The sequence below is a fragment of the Cyprinus carpio genome, chromosome B10 (assembly GCF_018340385.1).
Source record: "Cyprinus carpio isolate SPL01 chromosome B10, ASM1834038v1, whole genome shotgun sequence".
NCBI lineage: Eukaryota > Metazoa > Chordata > Actinopteri > Cypriniformes > Cyprinidae > Cyprinus > Cyprinus carpio.
The window spans coordinates 16,624,803-16,646,969 of record NC_056606.1 but is presented as its reverse complement, the minus strand read 5'-3'; the positions used below and the strand labels follow the sequence as shown (position 1 = coordinate 16,646,969).

General features: G+C 38.0%; 3 protein-coding genes across 8 annotated transcripts; 2 read left to right on the top strand and 1 right to left on the bottom strand.

Annotated features, from left to right (window-relative positions):
- Positions 1–735: 735 nt before the first annotated feature.
- supt20 (SPT20 homolog, SAGA complex component) lies at positions 736–14,376 on the top strand. 6 transcript variants are annotated; one of them, XM_042732896.1, is made up of 24 exons: positions 736–809; positions 1,326–1,403; positions 1,518–1,553; positions 1,729–1,854; positions 1,956–2,082; positions 2,167–2,270; positions 3,051–3,167; positions 3,260–3,313; positions 3,787–3,926; positions 4,387–4,546; positions 4,849–4,905; positions 5,128–5,199; positions 5,299–5,468; positions 5,609–5,641; positions 5,734–5,851; positions 6,124–6,229; positions 6,364–6,501; positions 6,592–6,859; positions 6,955–7,091; positions 7,197–7,255; positions 7,347–7,463; positions 10,646–10,745; positions 11,099–11,187; positions 13,585–14,376. In XM_042732896.1, the coding sequence occupies exons 2-24, from the start codon at positions 1,401–1,403 to the stop codon at positions 13,732–13,734; spliced, it is 2,481 nt and encodes an 826-aa protein (XP_042588830.1). In that variant the 5' UTR covers positions 736–809; positions 1,326–1,400; the 3' UTR covers positions 13,735–14,376. The 6 variants fall into 6 exon arrangements, with proteins under 6 accessions (XP_042588830.1, XP_042588831.1, XP_042588828.1 ...); XM_042732897.1 differs by lacking the exon at positions 736–809 and adding an exon at positions 811–893 and having other exon boundaries at positions 7,200–7,255; XM_042732894.1 differs by lacking the exon at positions 736–809 and adding an exon at positions 811–893.
- On the bottom strand, positions 14,286–17,276 carry exosc8 (exosome component 8). The gene is made up of 11 exons (XM_019111049.2): positions 17,159–17,276; positions 16,994–17,030; positions 16,846–16,909; positions 16,670–16,743; positions 16,547–16,592; positions 16,351–16,456; positions 16,158–16,203; positions 15,948–16,044; positions 15,753–15,873; positions 15,481–15,587; positions 14,286–14,510 (listed from the first exon to the last, which is right to left on the bottom strand). Exons 1-11 carry the CDS (start codon positions 17,173–17,175, stop codon positions 14,392–14,394), a joined length of 834 nt encoding a protein of 277 aa, XP_018966594.1. The 5' UTR covers positions 17,176–17,276; the 3' UTR covers positions 14,286–14,391.
- Positions 17,277–17,354: 78 nt separating this feature from the next.
- On the top strand, positions 17,355–21,478 carry alg5 (ALG5 dolichyl-phosphate beta-glucosyltransferase). The gene is made up of 10 exons (XM_042732900.1): positions 17,355–17,608; positions 17,858–18,026; positions 19,321–19,367; positions 19,662–19,730; positions 19,824–19,916; positions 20,121–20,234; positions 20,409–20,468; positions 20,561–20,712; positions 20,852–20,937; positions 21,085–21,478. The coding sequence occupies exons 1-10, from the start codon at positions 17,522–17,524 to the stop codon at positions 21,198–21,200; spliced, it is 993 nt and encodes a 330-aa protein (XP_042588834.1). The 5' UTR covers positions 17,355–17,521; the 3' UTR covers positions 21,201–21,478.
- The last annotated feature ends 689 nt before the right edge of the window (positions 21,479–22,167 follow it).

Genomic DNA, 22,167 nt, shown 5'->3' with positions numbered 1-22,167 from the left:
TGATTATCTAATCTAAATTGCTACACATTTATGCACTTACTATAAGCTTACGTTTAGTGTTAGGGTTTGGTTTAGGATTGGTAGTAATTATGCATAATTTACTGTTATGACTATAGCAAGTACTAGTAACATGTAACTGTCACCTTAAAAAGTGTTACTGTATCAATAGAAGTCGTCTAAATCAAAATATACTGTATACACGAATGCATTGCAAAATAATTCAGTTTAAACTAGAACATAAGAGGTTGCCTTTATTGTATTTCTAAGCGCGTTCTGACCTGAAAATTCATTCTTTAATAAAAATCGTATCTTGCTTCTTAGTCTCTGATGATAATCATACTTTTTTGTCTTTATGCTTCCTATTTCTATATGTTTTCAATTTATATTCCTATTTGGTAACTTCCAGTAAATAATACAAAGGATTATACCCACCTATAAAAAAATGTAAACTATTAAGAATAAGATTATTGATGTTAATTATAATGTATTATTTATTGATTTGCTAATTTTGCAGTTTACCATATTTTTACTGTAAAAACATTTCTTACTGATCCCCCACAAAAGGTTTGTGTTATTTTGTTTTCTAATAACAGTGGTGGCTAAATCCAAGTTGCCACAGATTAAATGTAGTAACAATATCTGCCGTAACTACGGTATTTTGGTGGAAACTATGGCTAGCATATTGATTTTTTTTTTTTTTTTTTTTTGGAGATTTGCATCGTGAAGAGTTAGATCTTTGGTTCCGCCTCCAGCACGCGCGCACACCGGAAGTTTGGATTTTGTTGTTACACTGGAACAAAATGGCTGCTGTGAGTTTTTTTCATTGAAGGCACTGGAACATTTATTCCGCTTCTTGCTTTGGATTTCCTGCTTGTGGTGATGCAACTCGATTGGCAAGTCGCTTTTGATGTTTGTCGCCATTGTCACGCGCTGCCCCGCTCTGTCAGCTGCTCGTGTTTTGTGGAGCTGTGCATCTGAAGTGAGCTGTTAGCTGTGGTTAGCCAGCCTGTCGTCTGCTGGAGCTGCAGTGCTGAAGTTTGCCTTCTTCTGCTGGGAACATATTCCTTTGCATTTCATGAATGCATGCTGTTTATTGCTATTGCATCCTCTAACACATACTTTGTCATCATCGTGTTGAAGTTCGCCACATTTGTTTGCCAGATGTTGTGACTGCATACACACAGATGCACAACAGTCACAGTGAGCTGAGTTCATGTCTCATACTTTGTGTGTTCGCATTCACACGCTTGTCGTTGGGTGCCTCGGTTTGAGTTGTGAATGGACGTGGTAGTGTGTTTCTGAACTGTCCCTCTCTCTGATCTCAGGGCTTGAATGGTGTGTTTGTGGAGGTGACAGTGCTGGTGTAACACAACATCGCCTCCTGTCACGCAGCAACCACAATGGTAAGAACTACAGATTGGGTTTCATGATCCATTTTTAACAGGATTGGATTTGTTTTAACATTATGTGATGGATTTGACTTGCACAAGAGATTATCATTTATCTTCCTTCCACAGCAACAAGTCTTAGAATATGCATTGGATCGGGCTGAGGTATTTGTTCGAACTTATTTCTGTGTTATTTTATGCTGTACTTGTACATAGTGGTGTTTATTTGTGTCTGTTATAATGCACAGTTATTTTCATACTTTCATAAAGGCAAACCTGTGGAGAAGAATCGCTGTGTATATTCTATTACTGTTGAATAACGTTGTTGTTTCTTGTTTAGTATATTGTTGAAAGTGCTCGTCAGCGACCGGCGAAGAGACGAGTATCCTCGAGTGGAAGGAAATCCTTATATCAGAAACTTTATGAACTGTATATTGAAGAGTGTGAAAAAGAACCAGAGTTGAAGGTAATGTTTCAGCTGCTGTAACATAAAAAATGAAGCAGCATTCACAACCGTTCTTAATGAAACAAGACATTGAGTTGAGTGGGATTTTTCTCTTTCTGTAGAAGCTGAGGAGGAATGTGAATCTACTAGAGAAGCTGGTCTCGCAGGAGTCAGTCTCATGTCTGGTGGTCAACCTGTACCCTGGGAATGAAGGATACTCACTTATGCTTAGAGGGAAAAACGGATCCGGTACTGTCTGCTGTTTGTTTGTCTTTATGGTTAAATCAGCTGAGCTTTTCATGTTGCATGTTAATAAACTTGTCCCAACCTAAGATTCAGAAACAATCCGACTTCGCTACGAAGAAACCGAGTTACTGGAGTACCTGGATGCTGAGGAGCTGCCGCCCATCCTTGTAGACCTTCTAGAAAAATCACAGGTTAGGGGCATGTCATTTTTTTTTTTGTGTGTAGTCTCTTAATGTTTTCATTTTTTTTCTAATTTCTGCTATCCATGACATTTTATATATATATATATATATATATATATATATATATATATATGTATATATATATATATATATATTATATATATTAGTATATATATATATATATTATTATTATATATATATTATTATATATATTATTATATTATTATTATTATATTATTCTATTCTATTATTTTTTTTTTTTTTTTTTTTTTTTTTTACATTAACATATTCAGATATTTAAATTGTATTATATATAAATACAGCCTGCCCTAAATCGTGTTCAGAGCAACAGGGTTATTGTTAACGGAAACTAAAACTGTTATTAAATTGTTTTCGGTAAAGCTGAAATAAAATATATAGCCTATACTTAACCCGAGAATGAGAAATGTTTCCTTGACACATGACTGAAATTTTCAATTTCTAAAACTGAAAAAAAAATTCTTAAATAAAAAAAGCTACTTAGGAATTTAAAAAATAATGACAAAACCATATAGCAAATAGCTAAAACTAAAATTAATTGAAAATATACAAATAAAAGCTAATTCAAAATATTAGTAAACACTATTACAGTACATAATTAATACTGGTTCAGAATTGATTCTAGATGTGATTTTAATTGAATTAACCTACATGTTTCTTTAATTCCAGTCGGAATAGTTTTAGAGCACTCTGATGAACTGATGCATAAAGCACCAGCTTAGATTTGTTTTCCTGCTTCTGTTCTGTCAGGTGAACATATTCCACTGTGGCTGTGTCATAGCTGAGGTCAGGGACTACAGACAGTCTGGAAACGTAAAGATGCCCACCTACCAGAGCCGGCACATCCTGCTGAGACCCACTATGCAGGTCAGTAACAAATCTGTGACCAGTAGTTCCTGTTATTTTTTTATTTTTTATTTTGTATAGTATCTTTAAGTCATCTATTTTCTCCACACCAGACCCTGATCTGTGACGTTCATGCTATGACAAGTGATCACCACAAGTGGACACAGGTGAGGGGACTCTGTCTGTTACCCTTCAAAACTTTGAGGTCAGGAAGATCATTGTAATATTTTAGACAGAAGTCTCTTATGCACATCAAGGCTGCAAATATTAGATCGAAAACACAGTAAATGTTACCATAATATTGTGACACATTGTTACAATTTAAAATAACTTTTCTATTTGAATATATTTTAAAATGTACATTTTCCTGTGATGGCAAAGCTGAATTTTCAGCATCATTACTTCAGTCGTCACTGTCACATGATCCTTCAGAAATGACTCTAATATGCTGATTTGCTGCTCAAGAAACATTTTTGAAAATGTTACCTGCCCTATATCAAATTCAGTTATTGTTTACTAAAACTATAAATAATATGAAATCAGTTTTGTTAATGTAAAGACCATTAAAGTGACAGATTCACAGCACAGTGTGAAGTATGGAGGATGCATTGATTCTCATGTGGTTTGAATGTGTTTATAGGACGATAAACTTCAGCTGGAGAGTCAGTTGATTCTGGCCACAGCAGAGCCTCTGTGTCTGGACCCCTCCATCTCTGTCAGCTGCACCACCAACCGTCTGCTCTACAACAAACAGAAGATGAACACACGATCCATGAAACGGTAATGCACTTTAGCTTCACTGTCTTTAAACCAAAGTGCATAATCAGACTGTCTGCTGCTCAGTGTGTTGTGTGATTGTTTGTGACGGCAAACATTTTGCATCCAAGATATTGCTTATGTACATGTGCACAGTGTAGATCGTTTATCTGTGGTTAGTCACCATCTGTGAACTGAGAAGCCGCTGCTGTTCTGATCTCTCATTGTATTGTTGAGATTAAAGGAATGCGTGTGGGTTTTGCTCTATGCAGCTGACAAAAACTAGTTAAGTTGAAGATCGTTCGCCTGTTCATGTTGAGTGCAAGAATCAGATTATTTCATGTGGTTTATCAAAGTTAAAAGCTTCAAAAAGTTGTATTTAATGGAGGGATATCCGGAAATTCAACTGCAGATGATCAAATCCATCATATATCAGTTATCCATCATTCCACACTGATGGGTGTCGTGTTTCTCGTCTCTGCAGGTGTTTTAGGAGGCATTCTCAAGCAGCTCTGAACAGACAGCAGGAAATGATGAGCCACTGCCCTGCACTGCCACAGCTGCGACTCCTGGACTACCTGCAGAGGAGGAAAGAGAGGAAACCTGCTCCTTCCGTAGACCTGAAGATCTCCAAAGCTGGAAATGTGAGTCACAGACACGATTTGCAGACCTGTTTTACTTTCTCTGATTTTGGGTAAATGGATTTAAACATGGTTAAATATGTGAAACGTACATCATTGTTCAAAAGTTTGGGGTCAGGAAGATAAGTACGTTCCACAAAAGTATTAATAAAATTACTTAATAAAATTACTATTTTTTAATTGTTTTTGCCATGAAAATAGCCTTAGATACTGACGTGCCATTAAATAAATATATACGATACTATACTTCTTTATGACCAGTGTGGGTGTTTTCTGTGTTTAAATCACTCTTGTTTTTCCTTCAGTGTGTGGACATGTGGAAACAGAGCAGCTGTCAGCTGACTGTCCCAGCAGAAATTGATGTGAGTTGCTGTAATGCCGTTAAACAAACATACTGTACAAGTAGCGTCTCTCTCTTTTCTGTAGCTCCTAAAAGAATTTAGTTTAAAGTATTGTTAAGGTAAAAAAAAAAAAAAAATGGAGAAATATCCAGTGTTTAATTTAAAACTCACTTTTGTTTTATTTGTGTTTTTTTCCCCTGTATTCAAGTCTATAAAAGTAAGTTTTTTTTTTTCTGCTTCCAGGTGGAGAAATATGCAGTGGCAGAGAACTCTGTCAAACTAGATGACACTCAGCCCACTGTTTGGCCTGCACAGGTAACACAATTGTGTAAATCTCACATACTAACTAGACTGCACATGGAGCCTGGTTGTTTTATCGGTGTGAAATGCTGTGTGATATTTGTTTCATAACAGGACGTGAGGGATGACTACATTTTCGAGTGTGAGGTAGGAGGTCAGCCTCAAAGAACAAAAGTCACTATTTTCCAGTCTATGGGGGACCCGCTGGTATATGGGAAAATCTACAGCGCCAGAGACTCCAAATCAGAGGAGGATGTCACAGACCTGCACCTCATTCACCCACCGTAAGAAATAACTGATGACATTTTCGAATTCTTATTTCACATTTATATTACACTCTAAGATGAGAGTAAAGTGTTATTAGTTACACTCGCCTAATTGTTGCTGCACTTACCTGACCTTGTATTTTCTCTGTGGTTTGTAGATTCCTCATAGGTTCAAAAACTGACGCTGATCGGTAAGTACAGGAGCCATGCTTTGATGTTTGGTGTTACTGAGTCTCGGGTCTTGGTTGCGCTCAGCCGCCGTGAAAATATTCCTGTGCTGCAGGTTTCTGACGCAGTATAAGGAGGTTTATGAACGAGACGTGAAGTGTCAGGTGAAGATGTTACACAACTCAGGCAGCACAGGGTCCCAGGGCCAGCTCTCCCCCTCCAGGGAAAACGAGGTGAGGCATTTTGATGTTACATCTGACCATTCCGACTAAGACATGTTGCAAAAATTATTTTAATTAGATTTGATCTGATTTGGATCAGGTTCGTCAACACAAGATGTGTTTATTTTGTACTTGAGGCTACAAAAAATTGATACGAGGCAAATTTGCTCATTTTCTCTTGATTAGAGATTTATGCGTCAGATTTAGAAAATGGGCTCCAAAACATTCACGTGAATGTCATGACGAGATTGGTGCATTTTGATGGATGTTTGTTGTTGATCCAGGCTGATGGATTGTCAGCTCTGGTCCAGTCTTCGGTTTTAGGAAAGGGCGTCAAACACAGACCTCCTCCTATCAAACTGCCAGCCGGCTCAGCCTGCGCCTCCTCAGGTGAGACAAACTTATAATATAACAGTATGTATAGGTATCAACAAGAGAAGAGCAGAATACACACATGAATATAAATATTGTGAAATCTCAATATCTCTTTAAAAAGTGTACAAACACTCCCTCCCTTTGTCTAGGTAACCCGTACAGTACACAGGCCTCAAGCGGCCATCTCAAGTGCCCGACCCCTCCACCCACAAAGAATCAGTCTCTCTCCCGGAAACACTCCATGGAGCTTGGCCTGCTGTCCCCTGCTGCTCTCTCGCCCATGCAGAGTGAGTATCCCTCCATTCACAACTAGAAAGCTGTCAGTGCTTCGTAGCCAGATATTTATCGCGTCTTTCTTCTCTGATCGTCCTCCACAGGATCAGGTACTCCTAAGCCCTCCACACCCACCAACACGCCGTGTTCAACGCCCCACCCCGCCGACGTTCAGAGTGCCACGCCTTCAGTAACGCCCACCCCTCAGGACCCCGCCCTTCCACAGCAGCCCACCCTGCTGACTCCCTTCGCCCAACAGCAGATGACCCTGCCTGTCATGACTATTCCCCTGCCCACGTCCAGCACCACATCCTCACAGGTCATGACAAACCCTGCGGGGCTCAACTTCATCAATGTGGTGGGCCCGGTTTGGTAAGAACCCAAGTTTGTGCCTTTTTTTTTATTTGTTTAGGGATATGAAAGGGAAAAAACGGCGACAAACCACCTCTGTTTGTGGTTTCTTACAGCAGTCCGCAGACTCTGATGAGCGGTTCTAACCCAATTCTGGGTTGTAGTCCTGGTACTCTGGCGTCTGGTATACCCCTGAGTGGACTTCTGCCCTCTGGTGGTCTCATGTCTGGAGCTCTTCCTGCAGCTCCAACAGGTAAACCTCTCAGTGAATCTCTCCCTGGATGGTCAGATGTTCATCATTGACTTTTATAAGTTGTCAGTGGCTACTGTGGATAGAAAAATGTTCATGTTGTTCGAGCAGGTGGGCCTTTTGGGCTGAACAACAGCCCGGGACTGCGACCGCTGAACCTTCTTCAGGTGAGAGAGCTTTTGTAGTTGAAGTATTGGCTTTTGTGGAGATGATTCTCTCTTTCCATCCCATTTATGTTTGTTTTTCCTTTTCTTTCAGCTCCCTCCAGGACCACTGATTTTTAACTCTCTGCAGCAGCAGCAGTTGTCTCAGTTCTCCCCTCAACAGCAGAGCAGTCAGTCCGCCACATCTAGCCCCCAGCAGCAGGGGGATGCGGTGAGCCAGACACACTGTAGCCATCATTTGACACAGCTATCAAGATTCTAGCAATTTCCAGAGGCTGAGAATCAACTTCAGTAGTGTTAAAGCCCATGTTGCAGGTTAACCACCACTGTCGATTAATGGGTACATAAATCACTCAAGATATTTATATCATTTTTAAAATGTCTCAAAAATGGCCTTAAAGACCAGTTTTTTACGTTTTTGGTATTAACGTTTTTTTTTTACGCAATTCGGTGATGACGTCACATTGGGGAGAAGTGGAGGAAAGGTAGCCTCAGCCTAGTATGATGCGCGTTCCAGGCAACCCGTAACCCGTGTTTTTCCAACCTTAAACCCGTGAAAGTGCACCGGAACGGCAGTCAAACCCGTGACTTCCCACCCGTGAACTCGTTAGTCACACAGGACGCGAAACAACAATGACAGCCCCTACGGATAATACTGCCTACGGACGCAGTGTTTATGCAAGTGGTACACGTTGAAAAAAAACGATTTTTGGACATTGTAACGTTGCGATAAAAACTGGGATGAAGAAAGAGGTGGCAAGAGCCAACATGTATGATGGCCCGCAGCCCTATAACTTTGAACCAGCCAGATGTGAGAGAGCAAATGAGGAATTGCCAAGAACTGATGGCCGTCAAAGCCAATTAAATGCATGGTCCGAGGAGAATGAGTGGAGAGTTGGTGAAGTGTCCTGGTGAGTGCTATCATTTAGCAATGCAGAAATGAGCACTGGAGCTAGTCTACGAGCAGCAGCGGCACAATAACGACACACACACACACAAATATATATATATATATATATATATATTTTTTTTTTTTTTTACTGTCATTGGATAGCACAGAGTGAAAAATAAACGTTTTCTTTATATCTAGTGGCAGTGATCATGACGTTAGTTCAGATAAGTACCAGTAACCTAGGGCTGGACAATATATCGAACGATATGATCATGTGCATCTCGTCAGTAAAGCCGGTTCCATGATGAGCGGTAAATCCCCATCACTGCTTTCAAATGGAGCTGCATTTAATACACAGAGCCGTAGTTTATTGACAAGCTACGCTATATTGAGTTCATTATCAAAGGCGATTCATCTTCAGTAATGAACTCGATATAGCGTAGCTTCTCAGTGAACTACGGCTCTGTGTATTAACTGCAGCACCATTTGAAAGCAGGTGATGGGGATTTACCGCTAATCATGGAAACCGGCTTTACTGACGAGATGCACATGGTCATATCGTTCGATATATTGTCCAGCCCTACAGTAACCTTTGTCATAGTGTCGTACTGGTAAACTTTGTCTTTGGTCATCTAGAAATAGAAAGCATCATACTAGCTATATGGGCGTTTCTAAGCGTTTATCTCTTCCTCCGGTGAAAATGTTGTTGCAAACGTAGCCGCGTGTCTGTCGCTATGTTTGGCTGGTGCTTGTGTGGAAACTGCGTTGGAAAGCTGGTGCTGTAGGGAAGTGAGTGCGTTTGGTCGCTCTTGGTCGATATCTATCCATCGATCTATCTGTCTGTCTATCTATCTATATCTATGTATTTATCTATAATCTGCGCTATCTGAATACTCTCGTCTACTACTCGTCTCTCTAGTCGCTCTCAAGGCGGGCTTTGGTAAATTCTCTCCCCAATGTGACGTAATGCAATGCATTGTGGGGGGAAGGAGAATCGTTGCAAACCGCTGTAAGATAGTACCTACTTTTTCGTATTTTATTCCATTTTGTGATACCCAACAACATAAAATACAATGGATAACAGTTTAAATGTTCATTACCAACAAGCAAATTGCACAAATTCGTTGAAAAATTAACCATGCAACACGGCCTTTAAAGGGATAGTTCACCCAAAATGGAAAATTGTATTCCATGGAAGTCAATGGCTACAATTAACTCTTTAGTTACCAACATTCTTTAAAATATCTTCTTGTGCACTCAAAAGAAGAAAGAAACTCTCACCAGTTTATAACAGTTTGACGGTGAGTGAGTAAATGATAACAGTAGTTGCATTTTTGGGTGAACTATTACTTTAATGTGTGCAAATCTATATTATATTCAATTACATTTAGAAAAAAAAAAAAAAAATATATATATATATATATATTGTGTGTGTGTGTGTGTATATATATATATATTTAACATCATTTATATTACATTTTCATTATTAACTTGTATTTAAATTATATGCAGATGAAAGAGATATGAAAGATGTTAGGGAAAACTAGTGTTATGGAAATTACATACTTTAATTTGAATGAATTTTTGTATTAGAGTAAAATGTTACAATTTGATGTAGTTTTAATTTAGATATTTTAATAATAATTATTATATAGTGTAGTTTTTTTTAAAATAATATAAATATTTGATATAATTTATTGAAATTAAAGTATGCGCTCATTATATAACTCTATTTCATTTATATACAACCAGTGGGAGATGAATGGAAGTTTTTAGGAAAACTAGTGATATCTTGAATGTATTTTGTATACAAGATGAGAATAAAGTATATTTTGATGTAGTTAGTTTTAATTTAGACATTGCATTAATAATATATTATTATATATTATACTATAATACATTTAGAATATAATGACAATAAAAAATATTGTAAATATAAAAAATAAACGTGCCTGGTAATTTCATTTTTTGTAATTTATATACAAATATTTTGTTTCTAAATTACATATATATGTTGACTTAAAGGAATAGTTCACCCAAAAATGAACATTTTGTCATTCTTAACTCACCCTCGTGTCGTTCCAAACCTGTATGAGTTACTTTCTTATGTTAAACACAAAAGAAGATATTTTGAAGAAACAAACAGTTGTTGTTCCCCATTGACTTCCATAGTAGGGAAAGAAATACTATAGAAGTCGATGGGGACCATCAGCTGTTTGATTACCAGCATTTTTCAAAATATTCAATGTTCAGCATAAAAAAGAAACTCAAATAGGTTTGGAATGACATGAGGGTGAATAGAGGTTGACAAAATTTTCATTTTTGGGTGAACTATCCCTTTAAGCTTTTTTATTTAATGCAATTTGACATTGACAATCTCACAAATCCTCTTTAGTTTCATGCTACACCAAAGAAAAAAGTGTGTGTGTGTATATGTATATATATATGTATGTGTGTGTGTGTGTGTTCTGAAGTTTATTCAGTTGTCCTCTTTGAATCAGGCTGATCCGGGTCTGACAGCAGAACAGGGTCTGTCCGCACAACAGACGGCGGTCATCAATCTCACCGGAGTGGGGGGATTCATGTCTCCTCAGGCAGCAGGTATGGACTCGTGCGTTTAATTTGTCTGCCACTCCTCTCACTGTTATTCAAGTACATCTCTAGTCCAGATATCTCTAACAGACACTAACACAATGAGTAGACATACTAATGGATTTAGATTTAGTAGTGTGTCATGCTAATCTCAACATAGATCAAGCAAAGTTAATCAGACCTGTTTTTTGATTATCTGGGTTTGTCATTTGATTAACATGATGGTGGATGCCACTTTTCCTCTTTCTGCTACATTCTACCGTTTATTTCCTGTTACCTCCCTCCCCACCCTGTTCTTTCTCTCTCCCCTCCCCTCCTCTTCCTCCTCCTCCTCCTCCACCCCACCCCTCTGTCCGTGGTAGTGCTGTCCCAGCTGGGTTGTGGTCTGGAGGGGTCCGGGCCCAGCCTACCATCCCCGAGGCTCCAGCAACAGCACCAGCCACAGATCCAAGTAATGCAGCAACTTTGACCTCATCCACCCATAGACATGTGTATATCAGACTGACCTTTGACCTCTCAGACACTGATTCCCCCTTTCCACTGACCTTTGAAGACCACGTGAATTCAAAATCGACCTTCTTGAAGGGTTATTTCATCCCAAAAAGGGGATTCAGAAATATTTCTGTCCCTTCACTGAAAGTCGGTTCACCCAAAATTCTTCAAAATCCATATGAATTGAGCAGTTTAATCCAAGTCTTCTAAAGAGACAGGATTGCTTTATATGATGAACAGAATTATTTCAGGCTTTTCTTCACATATAAACATTGATCAGCTGACAATGTTTACAGCATTCAGATTTGGTCACAGAAGCTCAAGCATGCTTGTGTTCGACACACAAGAACCAATGAGGTTTATTCTCTCATGTGACACCATCACGTTTGACCTTTCGCAAGAACCAATGAGATTTGTTCTAACACATCAAGCACGTGTGGTTGAGCTTCTGTTTATGTTTGCTGATCAATGTTTATGTGTGAATAAAAGCTTAAATTAAATCTTTTATGCACCTTTCTGCTCTAATTGTACATGATTCTTTAATTCACATTATTCCAATGGGATTTGTATCATCTAAAATAATCTATTTAAAGAAAATGTCTATTTAAAGATTTTTTTTACATTTAACAAAAGTTTGGGCTTGGTATTTTTTAAAAGCTTTTGAAAGATGTCTAATGTTTACAAAGGCTGCATTTATTTGATAAAAAATGTAGTAAAATGTATTAATGTGAAATATATTATTACAATTAAAATAACTTTTCTGTTTGAATATATTTTAAAATGCATATGTTAAAAATGTAATTTATTCCTGTGATCAAAGCTGAATTTTCAGCATCATCACTCCAGTCTTCAGTGTGCTGCTTAATCCTTTTGGGGAAAGACATTTTTATAAGTAATAACATCAATACAAACAACAATAAAAGTATTAATTTAATTAAAAAAATAAAAAATAAAAAAGTAATTTTACTGAACCCAAACCTTTTGCATCAAGATTTACGTTTTAAATTCAAAGGTCTGGTCAAAGGATTGATAGTCCGTCTGGTGAGCGATCAAAGATTTACGTTTTAAATTCAAAGGTCTGGTGAGCGATCAGTGTGATCAGTCTGTTATATGACATCTATGCATTCACTCTTCAGATGAAATGTTCTACGCTACACCGCTAAACACTGTTGTTCATAAGAATCACATTGATAGCTTCTTTTCTGGCTACTTCTGACCGACATGTAAAGCTTCACATGGATTCTTCTCTTGCCATGTTTTGAGTTACCATTTTTCTGTCATTTTTCAAATAAGCATCATGTGGCATCAGCTTATCTCCTAACAGCTGCTTGAGAAGCATGTTTTTGTAGCAATCGAGACAAAATCTCCAAAACTTCAGGAATGTGTTATTTTTAAGGAGGTTCATCAGATTTCATTTTATTTGTGAGCATGACACATTTGTGCTGTTTTCTCCATCATCACGCACAGCTCACACTGACCGGCCCACTCTCCTGTCCTGCATCTGACCCCAGAAACAGCCCAACTCTTGCATTAGCCCCAGCTGAGATACGAGTTGAAGTTGCTGTCTTACTGACACCTAACGAGAGCATGGCAATGTGTGTGTGTGTGTGTAACAGAAGATAACTGACAAACAGCAGCTGCATTGCACTTTTCATTTGACCACCGTCTATCCACCGCTCCAGCTTGATGCTCTTCTGTTCCTCACAGTATGTCGTTCCCATCAATTACCCTCCAGTCTTCCATTCCTCCCTCTTTCAGCCTCACACAGCTTCTGCAAAAACCGTTGATATTTGTCCAGCGTGTTGCATCCCTTTTCACTGCAGTGTTAATGAAAGGTGGTTTCCTTTCAACAGCTCTGCTTCAGTCAAAACTCTTCCATTATCAGAGCCGTATATATTAGAATTTAGAAATCAGTTTTGATCAATTTAAATTGTCCTTCCTAAATAAAAGTAAAAATTTCTTTCCAAATATTTTATACCAACCTCAAACTTTTTAACAGTAGTGTATGTCTTTAAAACAAATGTAACATTAAATATTAAGGGTTTTTTTTTCACATTAAGCATCATTCAAGTTTTTTTTTTAATCACGAGAAACAAATACAGCCTAAAGTGGGAAAACGTTTGACTGGTTTTCCCACTTGGCTACATTTGTATAAATGGATTACAGGAACCAGTGGAGGACGGGATAGACTAAAACCAACTAATCCAGTAATCAGAGCTGAATGTGTCAGTTTGTTTACATTCATCTCCATTACTAAATGGAAGAGATGCTTCTGAAGCACAGCTGCTGTGAGAGGAGACTCTGGGGACACTTTAAACTGCGCATATTCATTATCCGTTACTTTTCCCTTTCACAGTTGCAATTCTTGCAGCACCAAATGCAACAGCAGCAAATGGGTATGGCAGTGGGGCCGGCAGCACAGGCGGCTCTGCCACGGCAACATTCCGCCAACCAGCCAAAAAGTAAGAGGAAACGCAGTACGCCACATCCCCTCCCCAAATCATGACCTCCAGCCGGACCGCAGCAAACGCCACTGTGCTCGATCGGCAGCATTTTACGGACAGACTGTGGCTTGACCGGACTAAAGTTGTTTTCTTATGTTCAAAGGGGTGCAGGAATTGCCCTCCTGACCTCAGGACAGATGGATAGATACTACGAGGACTTTTAGAGCAGGGGACCTTAGAGTATTATCGTATCTCTTAAAGAAATACAAGATATTAAATGAGACAATTCTTGTAGGGTTCTCTACAGTCTTTATTCTCCTTCCAAATGGCCCTTTCAACGAGAGCCTGTTTGGCTTGAGAGGGTGGACCCTACGCACACTAATAAGGGCCGTACAGATGTGCCTCAATCACCTGTTGCTCAACTTTACCGTTACGAGAACTTCTCTCTACTGCTGGATGTCAGAGTGATAGGCCGCCTTGTCCCAGCATGCAATTACATGTGCGGTTTTTATATGGCACATTTTAAAATGGCATTTTGTTATACTGAGGGGGAGTTGATGTATATTCTTATGAAGAAAAAAAATGGATGACATTTCTGAACACTGAGGCAGAATTTTTGTAAATGGTCTTTGTCGGCAGTTTTATTGTGATAAAAAAGAAAGTATATATTGACAGTGAAAAATACATCTTTTAGATAAAAATGTCATGACTGTGTGTGTTTATTTCGCCGTCTTCATGCTCTCAGTCACTTTGTTCACCAGTTTGCTGATTTCTTTGTTTCTGGTTATGGCTCGATTTATGCAGTGTTGCAGTTTCTCACCAGATAACGACGTCCCACCTAAAACAAAATGGTTGTTATATCTACAAAAAAATATTCAATTAAATCTGCAGACCACAAAAATACAATCTGTATATGCTCAGGGATCACAATTTTGGGATCCAAAACAACTCATTTGTATAATTTGTGTAGATCTAATATGTTTTTTAAATTTGTAAAGAGCGCTTGACTTTTTTGTAGTGCTGTCAAACGATTAATCGTGATTAATCGCATCCAAAAGAAGTTTTTGTTTGCATAATATATGTATAATATATATTTACATATACATAATAAATATACACAGTACACACACATATTTTATAAAAAAAAATATATATTTTGGATGTGATTAGTCGCGATTAATCGTTTGTCTACAAAAAGGAAACTTTAAAGTCTCCCTGTAAATTTCCACCTAAATTAAAGCGAAATAAACCTTATAGTTTAATGATTTAAAGCAAATAAATATGCAGAGATGTATATTAGTATCATACTTTTAATGTTATGTAAAATTAAATTATTATTAAATACTACTATTATTATACAATGTTTATATTATTTTAAAGTGCAGTAGTATTAGTAATATATGGTTCTTGATTGTTGTTGTAGTTTTTTAAAGATTTATTTTTGACTTCATTATGATAAGACAGTGTAGAGATGAAAGGAAGCGAAGTGGGAGAGAGAGAGACAGAGAAAGGGGGGCAGGATTGGGAAAAGTCCTCGAGCTGGAATTCGAACTCGGGATGCCCATAGCGCAATGGTGCACTGCCCACAAGGCTATCTGCTCCAACTATTGATTAATGTACTTCTTACATTTTAATAAAAACTCAAAACATACCAGGGTCCATGTTTATATCCTCATTCTAAAATAGACTTTAAATCCATATTTTAAAGCAGCTATTAAAAAAAAATTATTTCGCAGTTTTCACACCGATGAGTTTGCGTTCCTGATGCTGTAAATAACCTGCAATTTGTCACACGTCTCAATGTTCACCTGGTTTGTGGACGGCACAGAGTCGATCCTCCTCGTCTGTTACCACAGTCAGTAATGCCGTTGACAAGCTTTCTTCTTCTGCTGTGGGGTCGACTATGATAATAGAGCTGTATAATGCGAAAATAGAAAAGATTGTGTCCGTGAACTCATTCTTGTCATTTCTACAGAACTCTATATTGATCCTGAGACCAGTGTTTTCTTTCCTCATGAGCGTGAAGTTGATGTGGCTAAAGTAAATCGTGTTTTAATGAAAGAAATTAGTTGTTAATTACTCATCAAATACTGCAAACGATGAGCCAACTGGAAGCCGGTTGATCTTCAAGGGCTGCTTCTTCTGGATGTCAGCTTCTGCTAAATCTGTCTCTTTGTTTATTGTGACTTCAGGGAGCTGTGCTGAGAATTATGAAATGTGTTTATTAGTCATCATAACAGCGAGAGGAAAGGTTAAATTCAGGAGAAGCTCTCACCGTTCTTTAAAGCTGCTAGCAGAACTATGATGCAGGCGTCAAGTAAGTTCCCGTCATAATCCAAACACATAATATCACAGTACAGCACCCAACAAAGCTAGAAAAATAAGTTAGAAAAGAAATGCCAAGGATTTAAAAAACACAATTTGATGAGAAGCCATAAAATAATATACATCATATAGAAATATATATTTATTTACTATATCCTACCTTAGATTTTTCAATGCACAATTCCTCCATATTTATTAAATCTGAACTAAAAGGCAGAAAAAATAAACAAGTATTAAAAATAAAATTCCATGCAAAAAACATCTTCAACATAAAAAAGTAACCTTAAATTACAACTACAACAAACATAAACTCAAATAAATCACACTGCTTTAACAGAAAAATGTGAGCGTACCTTTCAATGACATCTGCGATAAACTGGCTGGCCGCCTGAGCCTGTTCTCCTGGCGGCCCGGGTCTGAATTTAGATGAGCACAGTGGAGGCAGATCTACATTTGGGACTTGGAGAGCAAAGAGGAACTTGAGTTACACTTCATTCGACACCCCAATGTATAGTATTTCTCAAATCTCCAATTATAATTTACGTTTACCTATATATCCTCTATTTGGAGCATCAGACGGCGGCGTGGTCAACTCCTGCAAGAAAAAAAAAAATGCTGAAACTCCATAATCAACAGCCATATCATTTTTTAAGAATATAAAATGATTCTTACAGCTTTGATTCCACATATCACTGTGGTGTTTCCAATTTTCACCAGTGCTGATCCATCAGCTGTAGATACAGAGCCTAGAAGGCCACATTCATTTAATTACGCCTAATAACATCTCTATATTTGAAAACTCTCCTACATCACTTTAATAATAATAATAATATGCATCCCATACTTACTAATATTTAAGGTTGTGGGTCTGAACTCTCCCAATTCCCTTCCATCTGGGCGACAGTTTTCTTTCTTGTTGAATATTAGATTAGGATAATGAATAACTTAATTATTAGATTGGTGTTGTAACAGAAATCAGAAAACTGGTCATCTTACCAAAAAGCTCCTGTGATATTCTAGAGGCTCCGCGGTTCTAAAAAAAACAATTAATGCATCACTACTTACATTAGATAATACAACAAAGTCGTTATCTCACTATCCAGAAGACGTCATTATATGAAATAATTCAGAAACAATCATGCTGTGTAGTAGCTCACTCACTTGAAACCAGCCGCCATGATGTTTAGAGGCACCACGTGAAGCACGTGAAGACTGCAGTGACGTAGAGATGCGGCTCGCGCGTCCTCCGCTCCAGTGTGAGGCGCTCGTGTCGTTTCTCACACTGTTGGCGGCGCGCTGCGCGTTCTTCGCCCGCTGTGACGATGTGGTTTGTGTAGACGACTTCCGCGTAGGTGTTTCTCTGTGACTGGATGTAAAGTTCGACAATGGAGGTTTAACGATTTATTCCGTAATTTAGTACGACTCCCATTCATATATCTCGCCGGAAGGCTCGTTTTAAGTCTGGTCTGAATGCTTCAGTAGAGTAGTTTAGTTATACGCTAGTGACAGCTTCCCTGCAGTGCAATGTTCACTGGAATATGGATGATGGATTTCTCTTTATATGAGTTCTTGCAGTATTCGCTGATCCTGGCGCTGATCGCCTTACTATTGGTATATTTATATCATTTCTTATTTTTAGCATTTATAATGTTTTCATACATCTTTATATTATGATGTGGAGGTTTTATGAAGCTTGTTTGTTTGCTCTTGCTTTATTTAAAATGTAATGCATTTTAATGAATGAAAGGTGTTTTTGAAATACTTGTGCATATATAACGTGACACTTTTGTTGAGCTTCACCGATTCATCCAGTTGAACAAGTTAGTTACTCCCTTGTGTCACACCTGTTCTTGTCTTTAGGTTGTTGTCTTTGTTCATGTCAGTGCTAACATGATAGATCAGACTCGCCATGAGAAGGAGAAACACTTCTTGACTGCAGATGGCAAGGAGGAGTCTTTTCCCAGTCTGATGGACCCTCCATCACTGGAGCTGTCTGTGGTTGTCCCGTCATACAACGAGGAACTCAGATGTGAGTTGTTTTGATGGTATATGCAGTAATATGTATCCACTGATGGTCAAAAGTATGGATTAATGAAACACTTTTAAAGGGATAGTTCACCCAAAAATTAAAATTGCCCCATGGTTTACTTACCCTCAAGCCATCCTAGTTGTATATGACTTTCTTCATACAGATGAATACAATCGGAGTTATCTAAAAAAAATGTCCTGGCTTTTCCAAGCTTATTAATGGCAGTGAATGGAGGTTGAGATTTTAAAGCCCAAATAAAGTGCATCCATCCATCATAAAAAGTGCTCCACGTGGCTTATAAAGGGCCTTATCTCTAGCAGAGAAAAATATCCATAATTAAAACTTTATAAACAGTAATCTCTAGCAGCTAGCTTCCACTAACTGTCATATGAGCGTTCATGAGATGGTAAGAAGGGACAAATGCAGAAGCGCAGACAAAACACTGGTCATGAATTAGAAGTACAAAACCAGGATTTGTACAGAAAACGTCAGAGGATTTTGATAATAAGCCTAGGGGAGACTGGTTTTCCTTCGCTGTTATTTGATGTTCTGTAGATCATCCACTGAAATGTAACTCTCTCATGAACGCTCGTACAACAGTTAGCAGTTTTAAATATGGATATTTTTCTTGCACAAATGCATCGCTTTGGTTCAGAAGGCTGTTGTTAACCCCTCGGAGCCTTGTTTAGCACTTTTTTAGGATGGATGGATGCACTTTTTTGGGCTTTAAAATCTCAACCTCCATTCACTGCCATTATAAAGCTTGGAAGAGCCACACCATTTTTAATATAACCCTGATTGCATTCGTCTGAAAGAAGAAAGTCATGTACACCTAGGATGGCTTGAGGGTGAGTAAATCATGACCTGATTTTCATTTTTGGGTGAACTATCCTTTTAAGATCACCAAGGATACATTTATTTGATCAAAATACAGATTTTTTATTGAATTTATTATTATTATTATTATTATTATTATTATTATTATTATTATTATAGACTGGAGTAATGGCTGCTGAGACTTACCTTTGTCATCACAGGAATAAATAACATTTTAATATATATTAAAATAGAAAACTCATACTCATATTCAAACTTATTGTTTTCATAATGCTGTATTTTTGATCAAATAATTACATTAAGCACAAGACAAACTTACTTTTCTCAAACTTTTGAACGCCAGTGTTTATCATTATAGTTTGCAACCCCCATTGGCTCCATAAGGCTCAAAATCATTAATCTGCTGTTGGCAATAAGAGGATTTATATGGTTAATGCATATCTCTGTCCTATCACAGTGCCTGTTATGATGGATGAAGCTATGGAATACCTGGAGAAAAGACAGGTCCAGTATTTAATTATGATTTAATGGTTAAGTTCTGTTTTTCTGAGTAAAATATTGGTGATTATGATTGTTTTATAACATATGTACAAAATATAAAGTATAATATCAATAAAAAAATTTTTTTTAAGTAAATATAAATATTTGAGTTCACCTGTGAATCCAGAAATGAGTTCTTTTGGATACTTCTTCAGACTGGTTGTTTAAGAGTCTGTTTGAATGTTTCACCACTAGATGGCAGTGCTGTATCTTCAGTGACTCTGTTTAACCTAATGTGTCCTCTTGTTGATTTTGCAGAAGAAGAATCCATCATTCACCTATGAAGTTATTGTGGTAGATGATGGCAGCAAAGACAAAACTACAGAGGTCATTTTACCTCTCATATAATATCTCATAATCAATAATAATGAATTAAATGGTAAATGTGCGTGTTTTCAAACTGAATGGTTGTATCCTCAGGTTGCCATGAAATACACAAAGAAGTATGGAGCACAAAAAGTGAGAGTTTTGACGTTGGTGAAGAACCGTGGAAAAGGCGGTGCAGTGAAAATGGTAAAAATACAAAAACAACCAGTTCTCCTTGTGCGTTATCCACATTTCTGATGAAATCTGATGAAAGACATAACAAAGATGCTGTTTGCGCTCAGCTGGGAATGTGAACAAACTCAATAATTAATCCGTTACGTGGCTTGATGCCGGAAGCAGTTTAAGTATGTGCTCAATCTCAGCTAAAACGTCGTGTTTATCTCTACTCAGGGAACTCTAAGCAGTCGCGGACGCCTCATTCTTATGGCTGATGCAGACGGAGCCACTAAATTTGCTGACATTGAAAAGGTTGAAGAAGGTCTTGAGAGCATCACTGAGAAGCCTGTGAGACTCCACTTTTTGTAAATAAAAATAGACAGTCAGTGTATTGCCAATCTCTCGTTGGTATGTGGATTAAATATCTGTTTGAAGCTCAGCCAGGAGATACGGTTATCAGATTACCAACAGACCTTTCTTTGCCAAAAGATCTCTGAAAATATTTTCTCATGTGTCCTTGAAGATAACATGGTGATCTCCTGCGGATCCAGAGCTCACCTTGAAGAAGATTCAGTGGCTCAGGTAACACTGTTTCACAAAATACTGGAGCATGACCGTTAATGTTCATTCATGAGAAAATTCCATTTGCATTCTTCTGTTTCTTCTGGTGACAGCGGTCTCTGTTCCGAACGTTCCTGATGTATGGATTCCACTTCCTGGTGTGGTTCTTCTGTGTGAGAGGCATTAAAGACACACAATGTGGTTTTAAGCTCTTCACCCGTGAAGCAGCTTTGAAAACCTTCTCTAGCCTGCATGTGGAACGCTGGTAAGGAGGCTTAAAAGTTGAAGAGCATCTCCGCAAATTTTTCACATGCAGCCTCAAATTCCAAAAAGCACTTTTTAGATTTAATGATCTTTTATTTAAATTTAACATTTAATGGAAATAAATGTTTTTGTCCTTGCAGGGCATTTGATGTGGAACTTCTCTTCATTGCTCAGTGTTTTGATATCCCTGTAGTAGAAGTGGCTGTTAACTGGACAGAGATTGAAGGTTTGTGCTGTCCGTTCTGAAATATAATTGCACTTAAAGCGCAGGCAATTAAAACACTTTTTTTCCCCCCTAGCAGTATATGTCACAAAAAAATTAAGGTTATTTCCTCTATGAGGTAATGAAGGCTTGCTTTATTGCACATTTTAGGGTCAAAGTTGGTGCCTTTCTGGAGTTGGCTACAGATGGGCCGGGATCTAGTCTTTATCAGACTGCGTTACCTCACTGGTGCCTGGAGGCTGGAGTCTGAGAGAAAAACTCAGTAGCTGTTGTTACTGCTAGTGTGCTGTTCGTGAGCGAACAGGGGCCAGCGGTTGAGCGCACAACCCACTGCCACCAATGAGTGCACTGTGAATGCAGTCGATGAACAGCATTAGCATTTTATTATCACTGACTGTGCCATGAACACATAAGGGGACGGTCCTTGTATTTTTATTAATGTAATATTGCTGGTTTCCATATTTTCTTTTACATACTGTATTAGGTTTTGGTTTGAAAATGGGCAGATGGTTCTTGGCCAAATAAAATATATATATTATCAGTGTTTCAGCATTTACAAGTAATTTGAAACGTTTTATAGTTTTTTGTGTTTAATGCAGGGCATCAAAGAATAATTTCTGGTCCTGATTTGCAGTTTTAAAAGAAATGAAAGTGGTGTGCACTTGAATGTTTAAAATCAGTGCCACCCAAATCCATTTTAACTCACTCTTCCTACGCATATAGGGTTTAGAAACACAGTTGACCGACTGAAATGGTCTGGCATGTGCTCAAGGCTTTTTAATGTGGTTTACTCAATGGGCTGCTCTGCACCCTGGAGAGAGTATCCTGTTTGTCCTTCCTTTCTCTCCACCAGGAAGACATTTGTTCTTATTCAGCCCCTGTATCTTGTCAGCTACTCTTAAGAGGGAGTATTTTAATATTTTTTACATTGATAAATTATTTTTAAGATCAGTGATTTAAGGAGCTATTGATGTATTGTATTGTCCCCGTCTGCTAAGCCCTAAATATAGAGCCTCGCCTGGAACGTATATGATCCCTGTGCACCTTGATTGAAGAGGATTATTTTGCGGTGCCCTTTTATTGGAAGCGAACTCCCCCTGCCAAACTCATTTGATCACAGAGAACACTAAATATGGGAGCTGTCATTATTGGGAGTATTGTTACGTTCCCCTGCAGTTGTTGTAAACTGTGAAAATGTCAAACTTCTAGACTCTCTGTCGCCATCCTGGCTTG

Excerpts from the sequence above, each read along its gene's own strand:
- alg5 (XM_042732900.1), top strand. The coding sequence starts at position 17,522 with ATGTTCACTGGAATATGGATGATGGATTTCTCTTTATATGAGTTCTTG. Across the intron at positions 20,235-20,408 it reads AGAGCATCACTGAGAAGCCT|GATAACATGGTGATCTCCTG; the intron begins GTGAGACTCCAC and ends TGTGTCCTTGAA. Across the intron at positions 20,938-21,084 it reads TAACTGGACAGAGATTGAAG|GGTCAAAGTTGGTGCCTTTC; the intron begins GTTTGTGCTGTC and ends TGCACATTTTAG.
- exosc8 (XM_019111049.2), bottom strand. Across the intron at positions 16,910-16,993 it reads AATATCACAGGAGCTTTTTG|AAAGAAAACTGTCGCCCAGA; the intron begins GTAAGATGACCA and ends ATATTCAACAAG. Across the intron at positions 16,744-16,845 it reads ACCCACAACCTTAAATATTA|GCTCTGTATCTACAGCTGAT; the intron begins GTAAGTATGGGA and ends GTGGCCTTCTAG.
- supt20 (XM_042732896.1), top strand. Across the intron at positions 1,554-1,728 it reads ATGCATTGGATCGGGCTGAG|TATATTGTTGAAAGTGCTCG; the intron begins GTATTTGTTCGA and ends TTTCTTGTTTAG. Across the intron at positions 7,464-10,645 it reads CCCAGCAGCAGGGGGATGCG|GCTGATCCGGGTCTGACAGC; the intron begins GTGAGCCAGACA and ends TCTTTGAATCAG.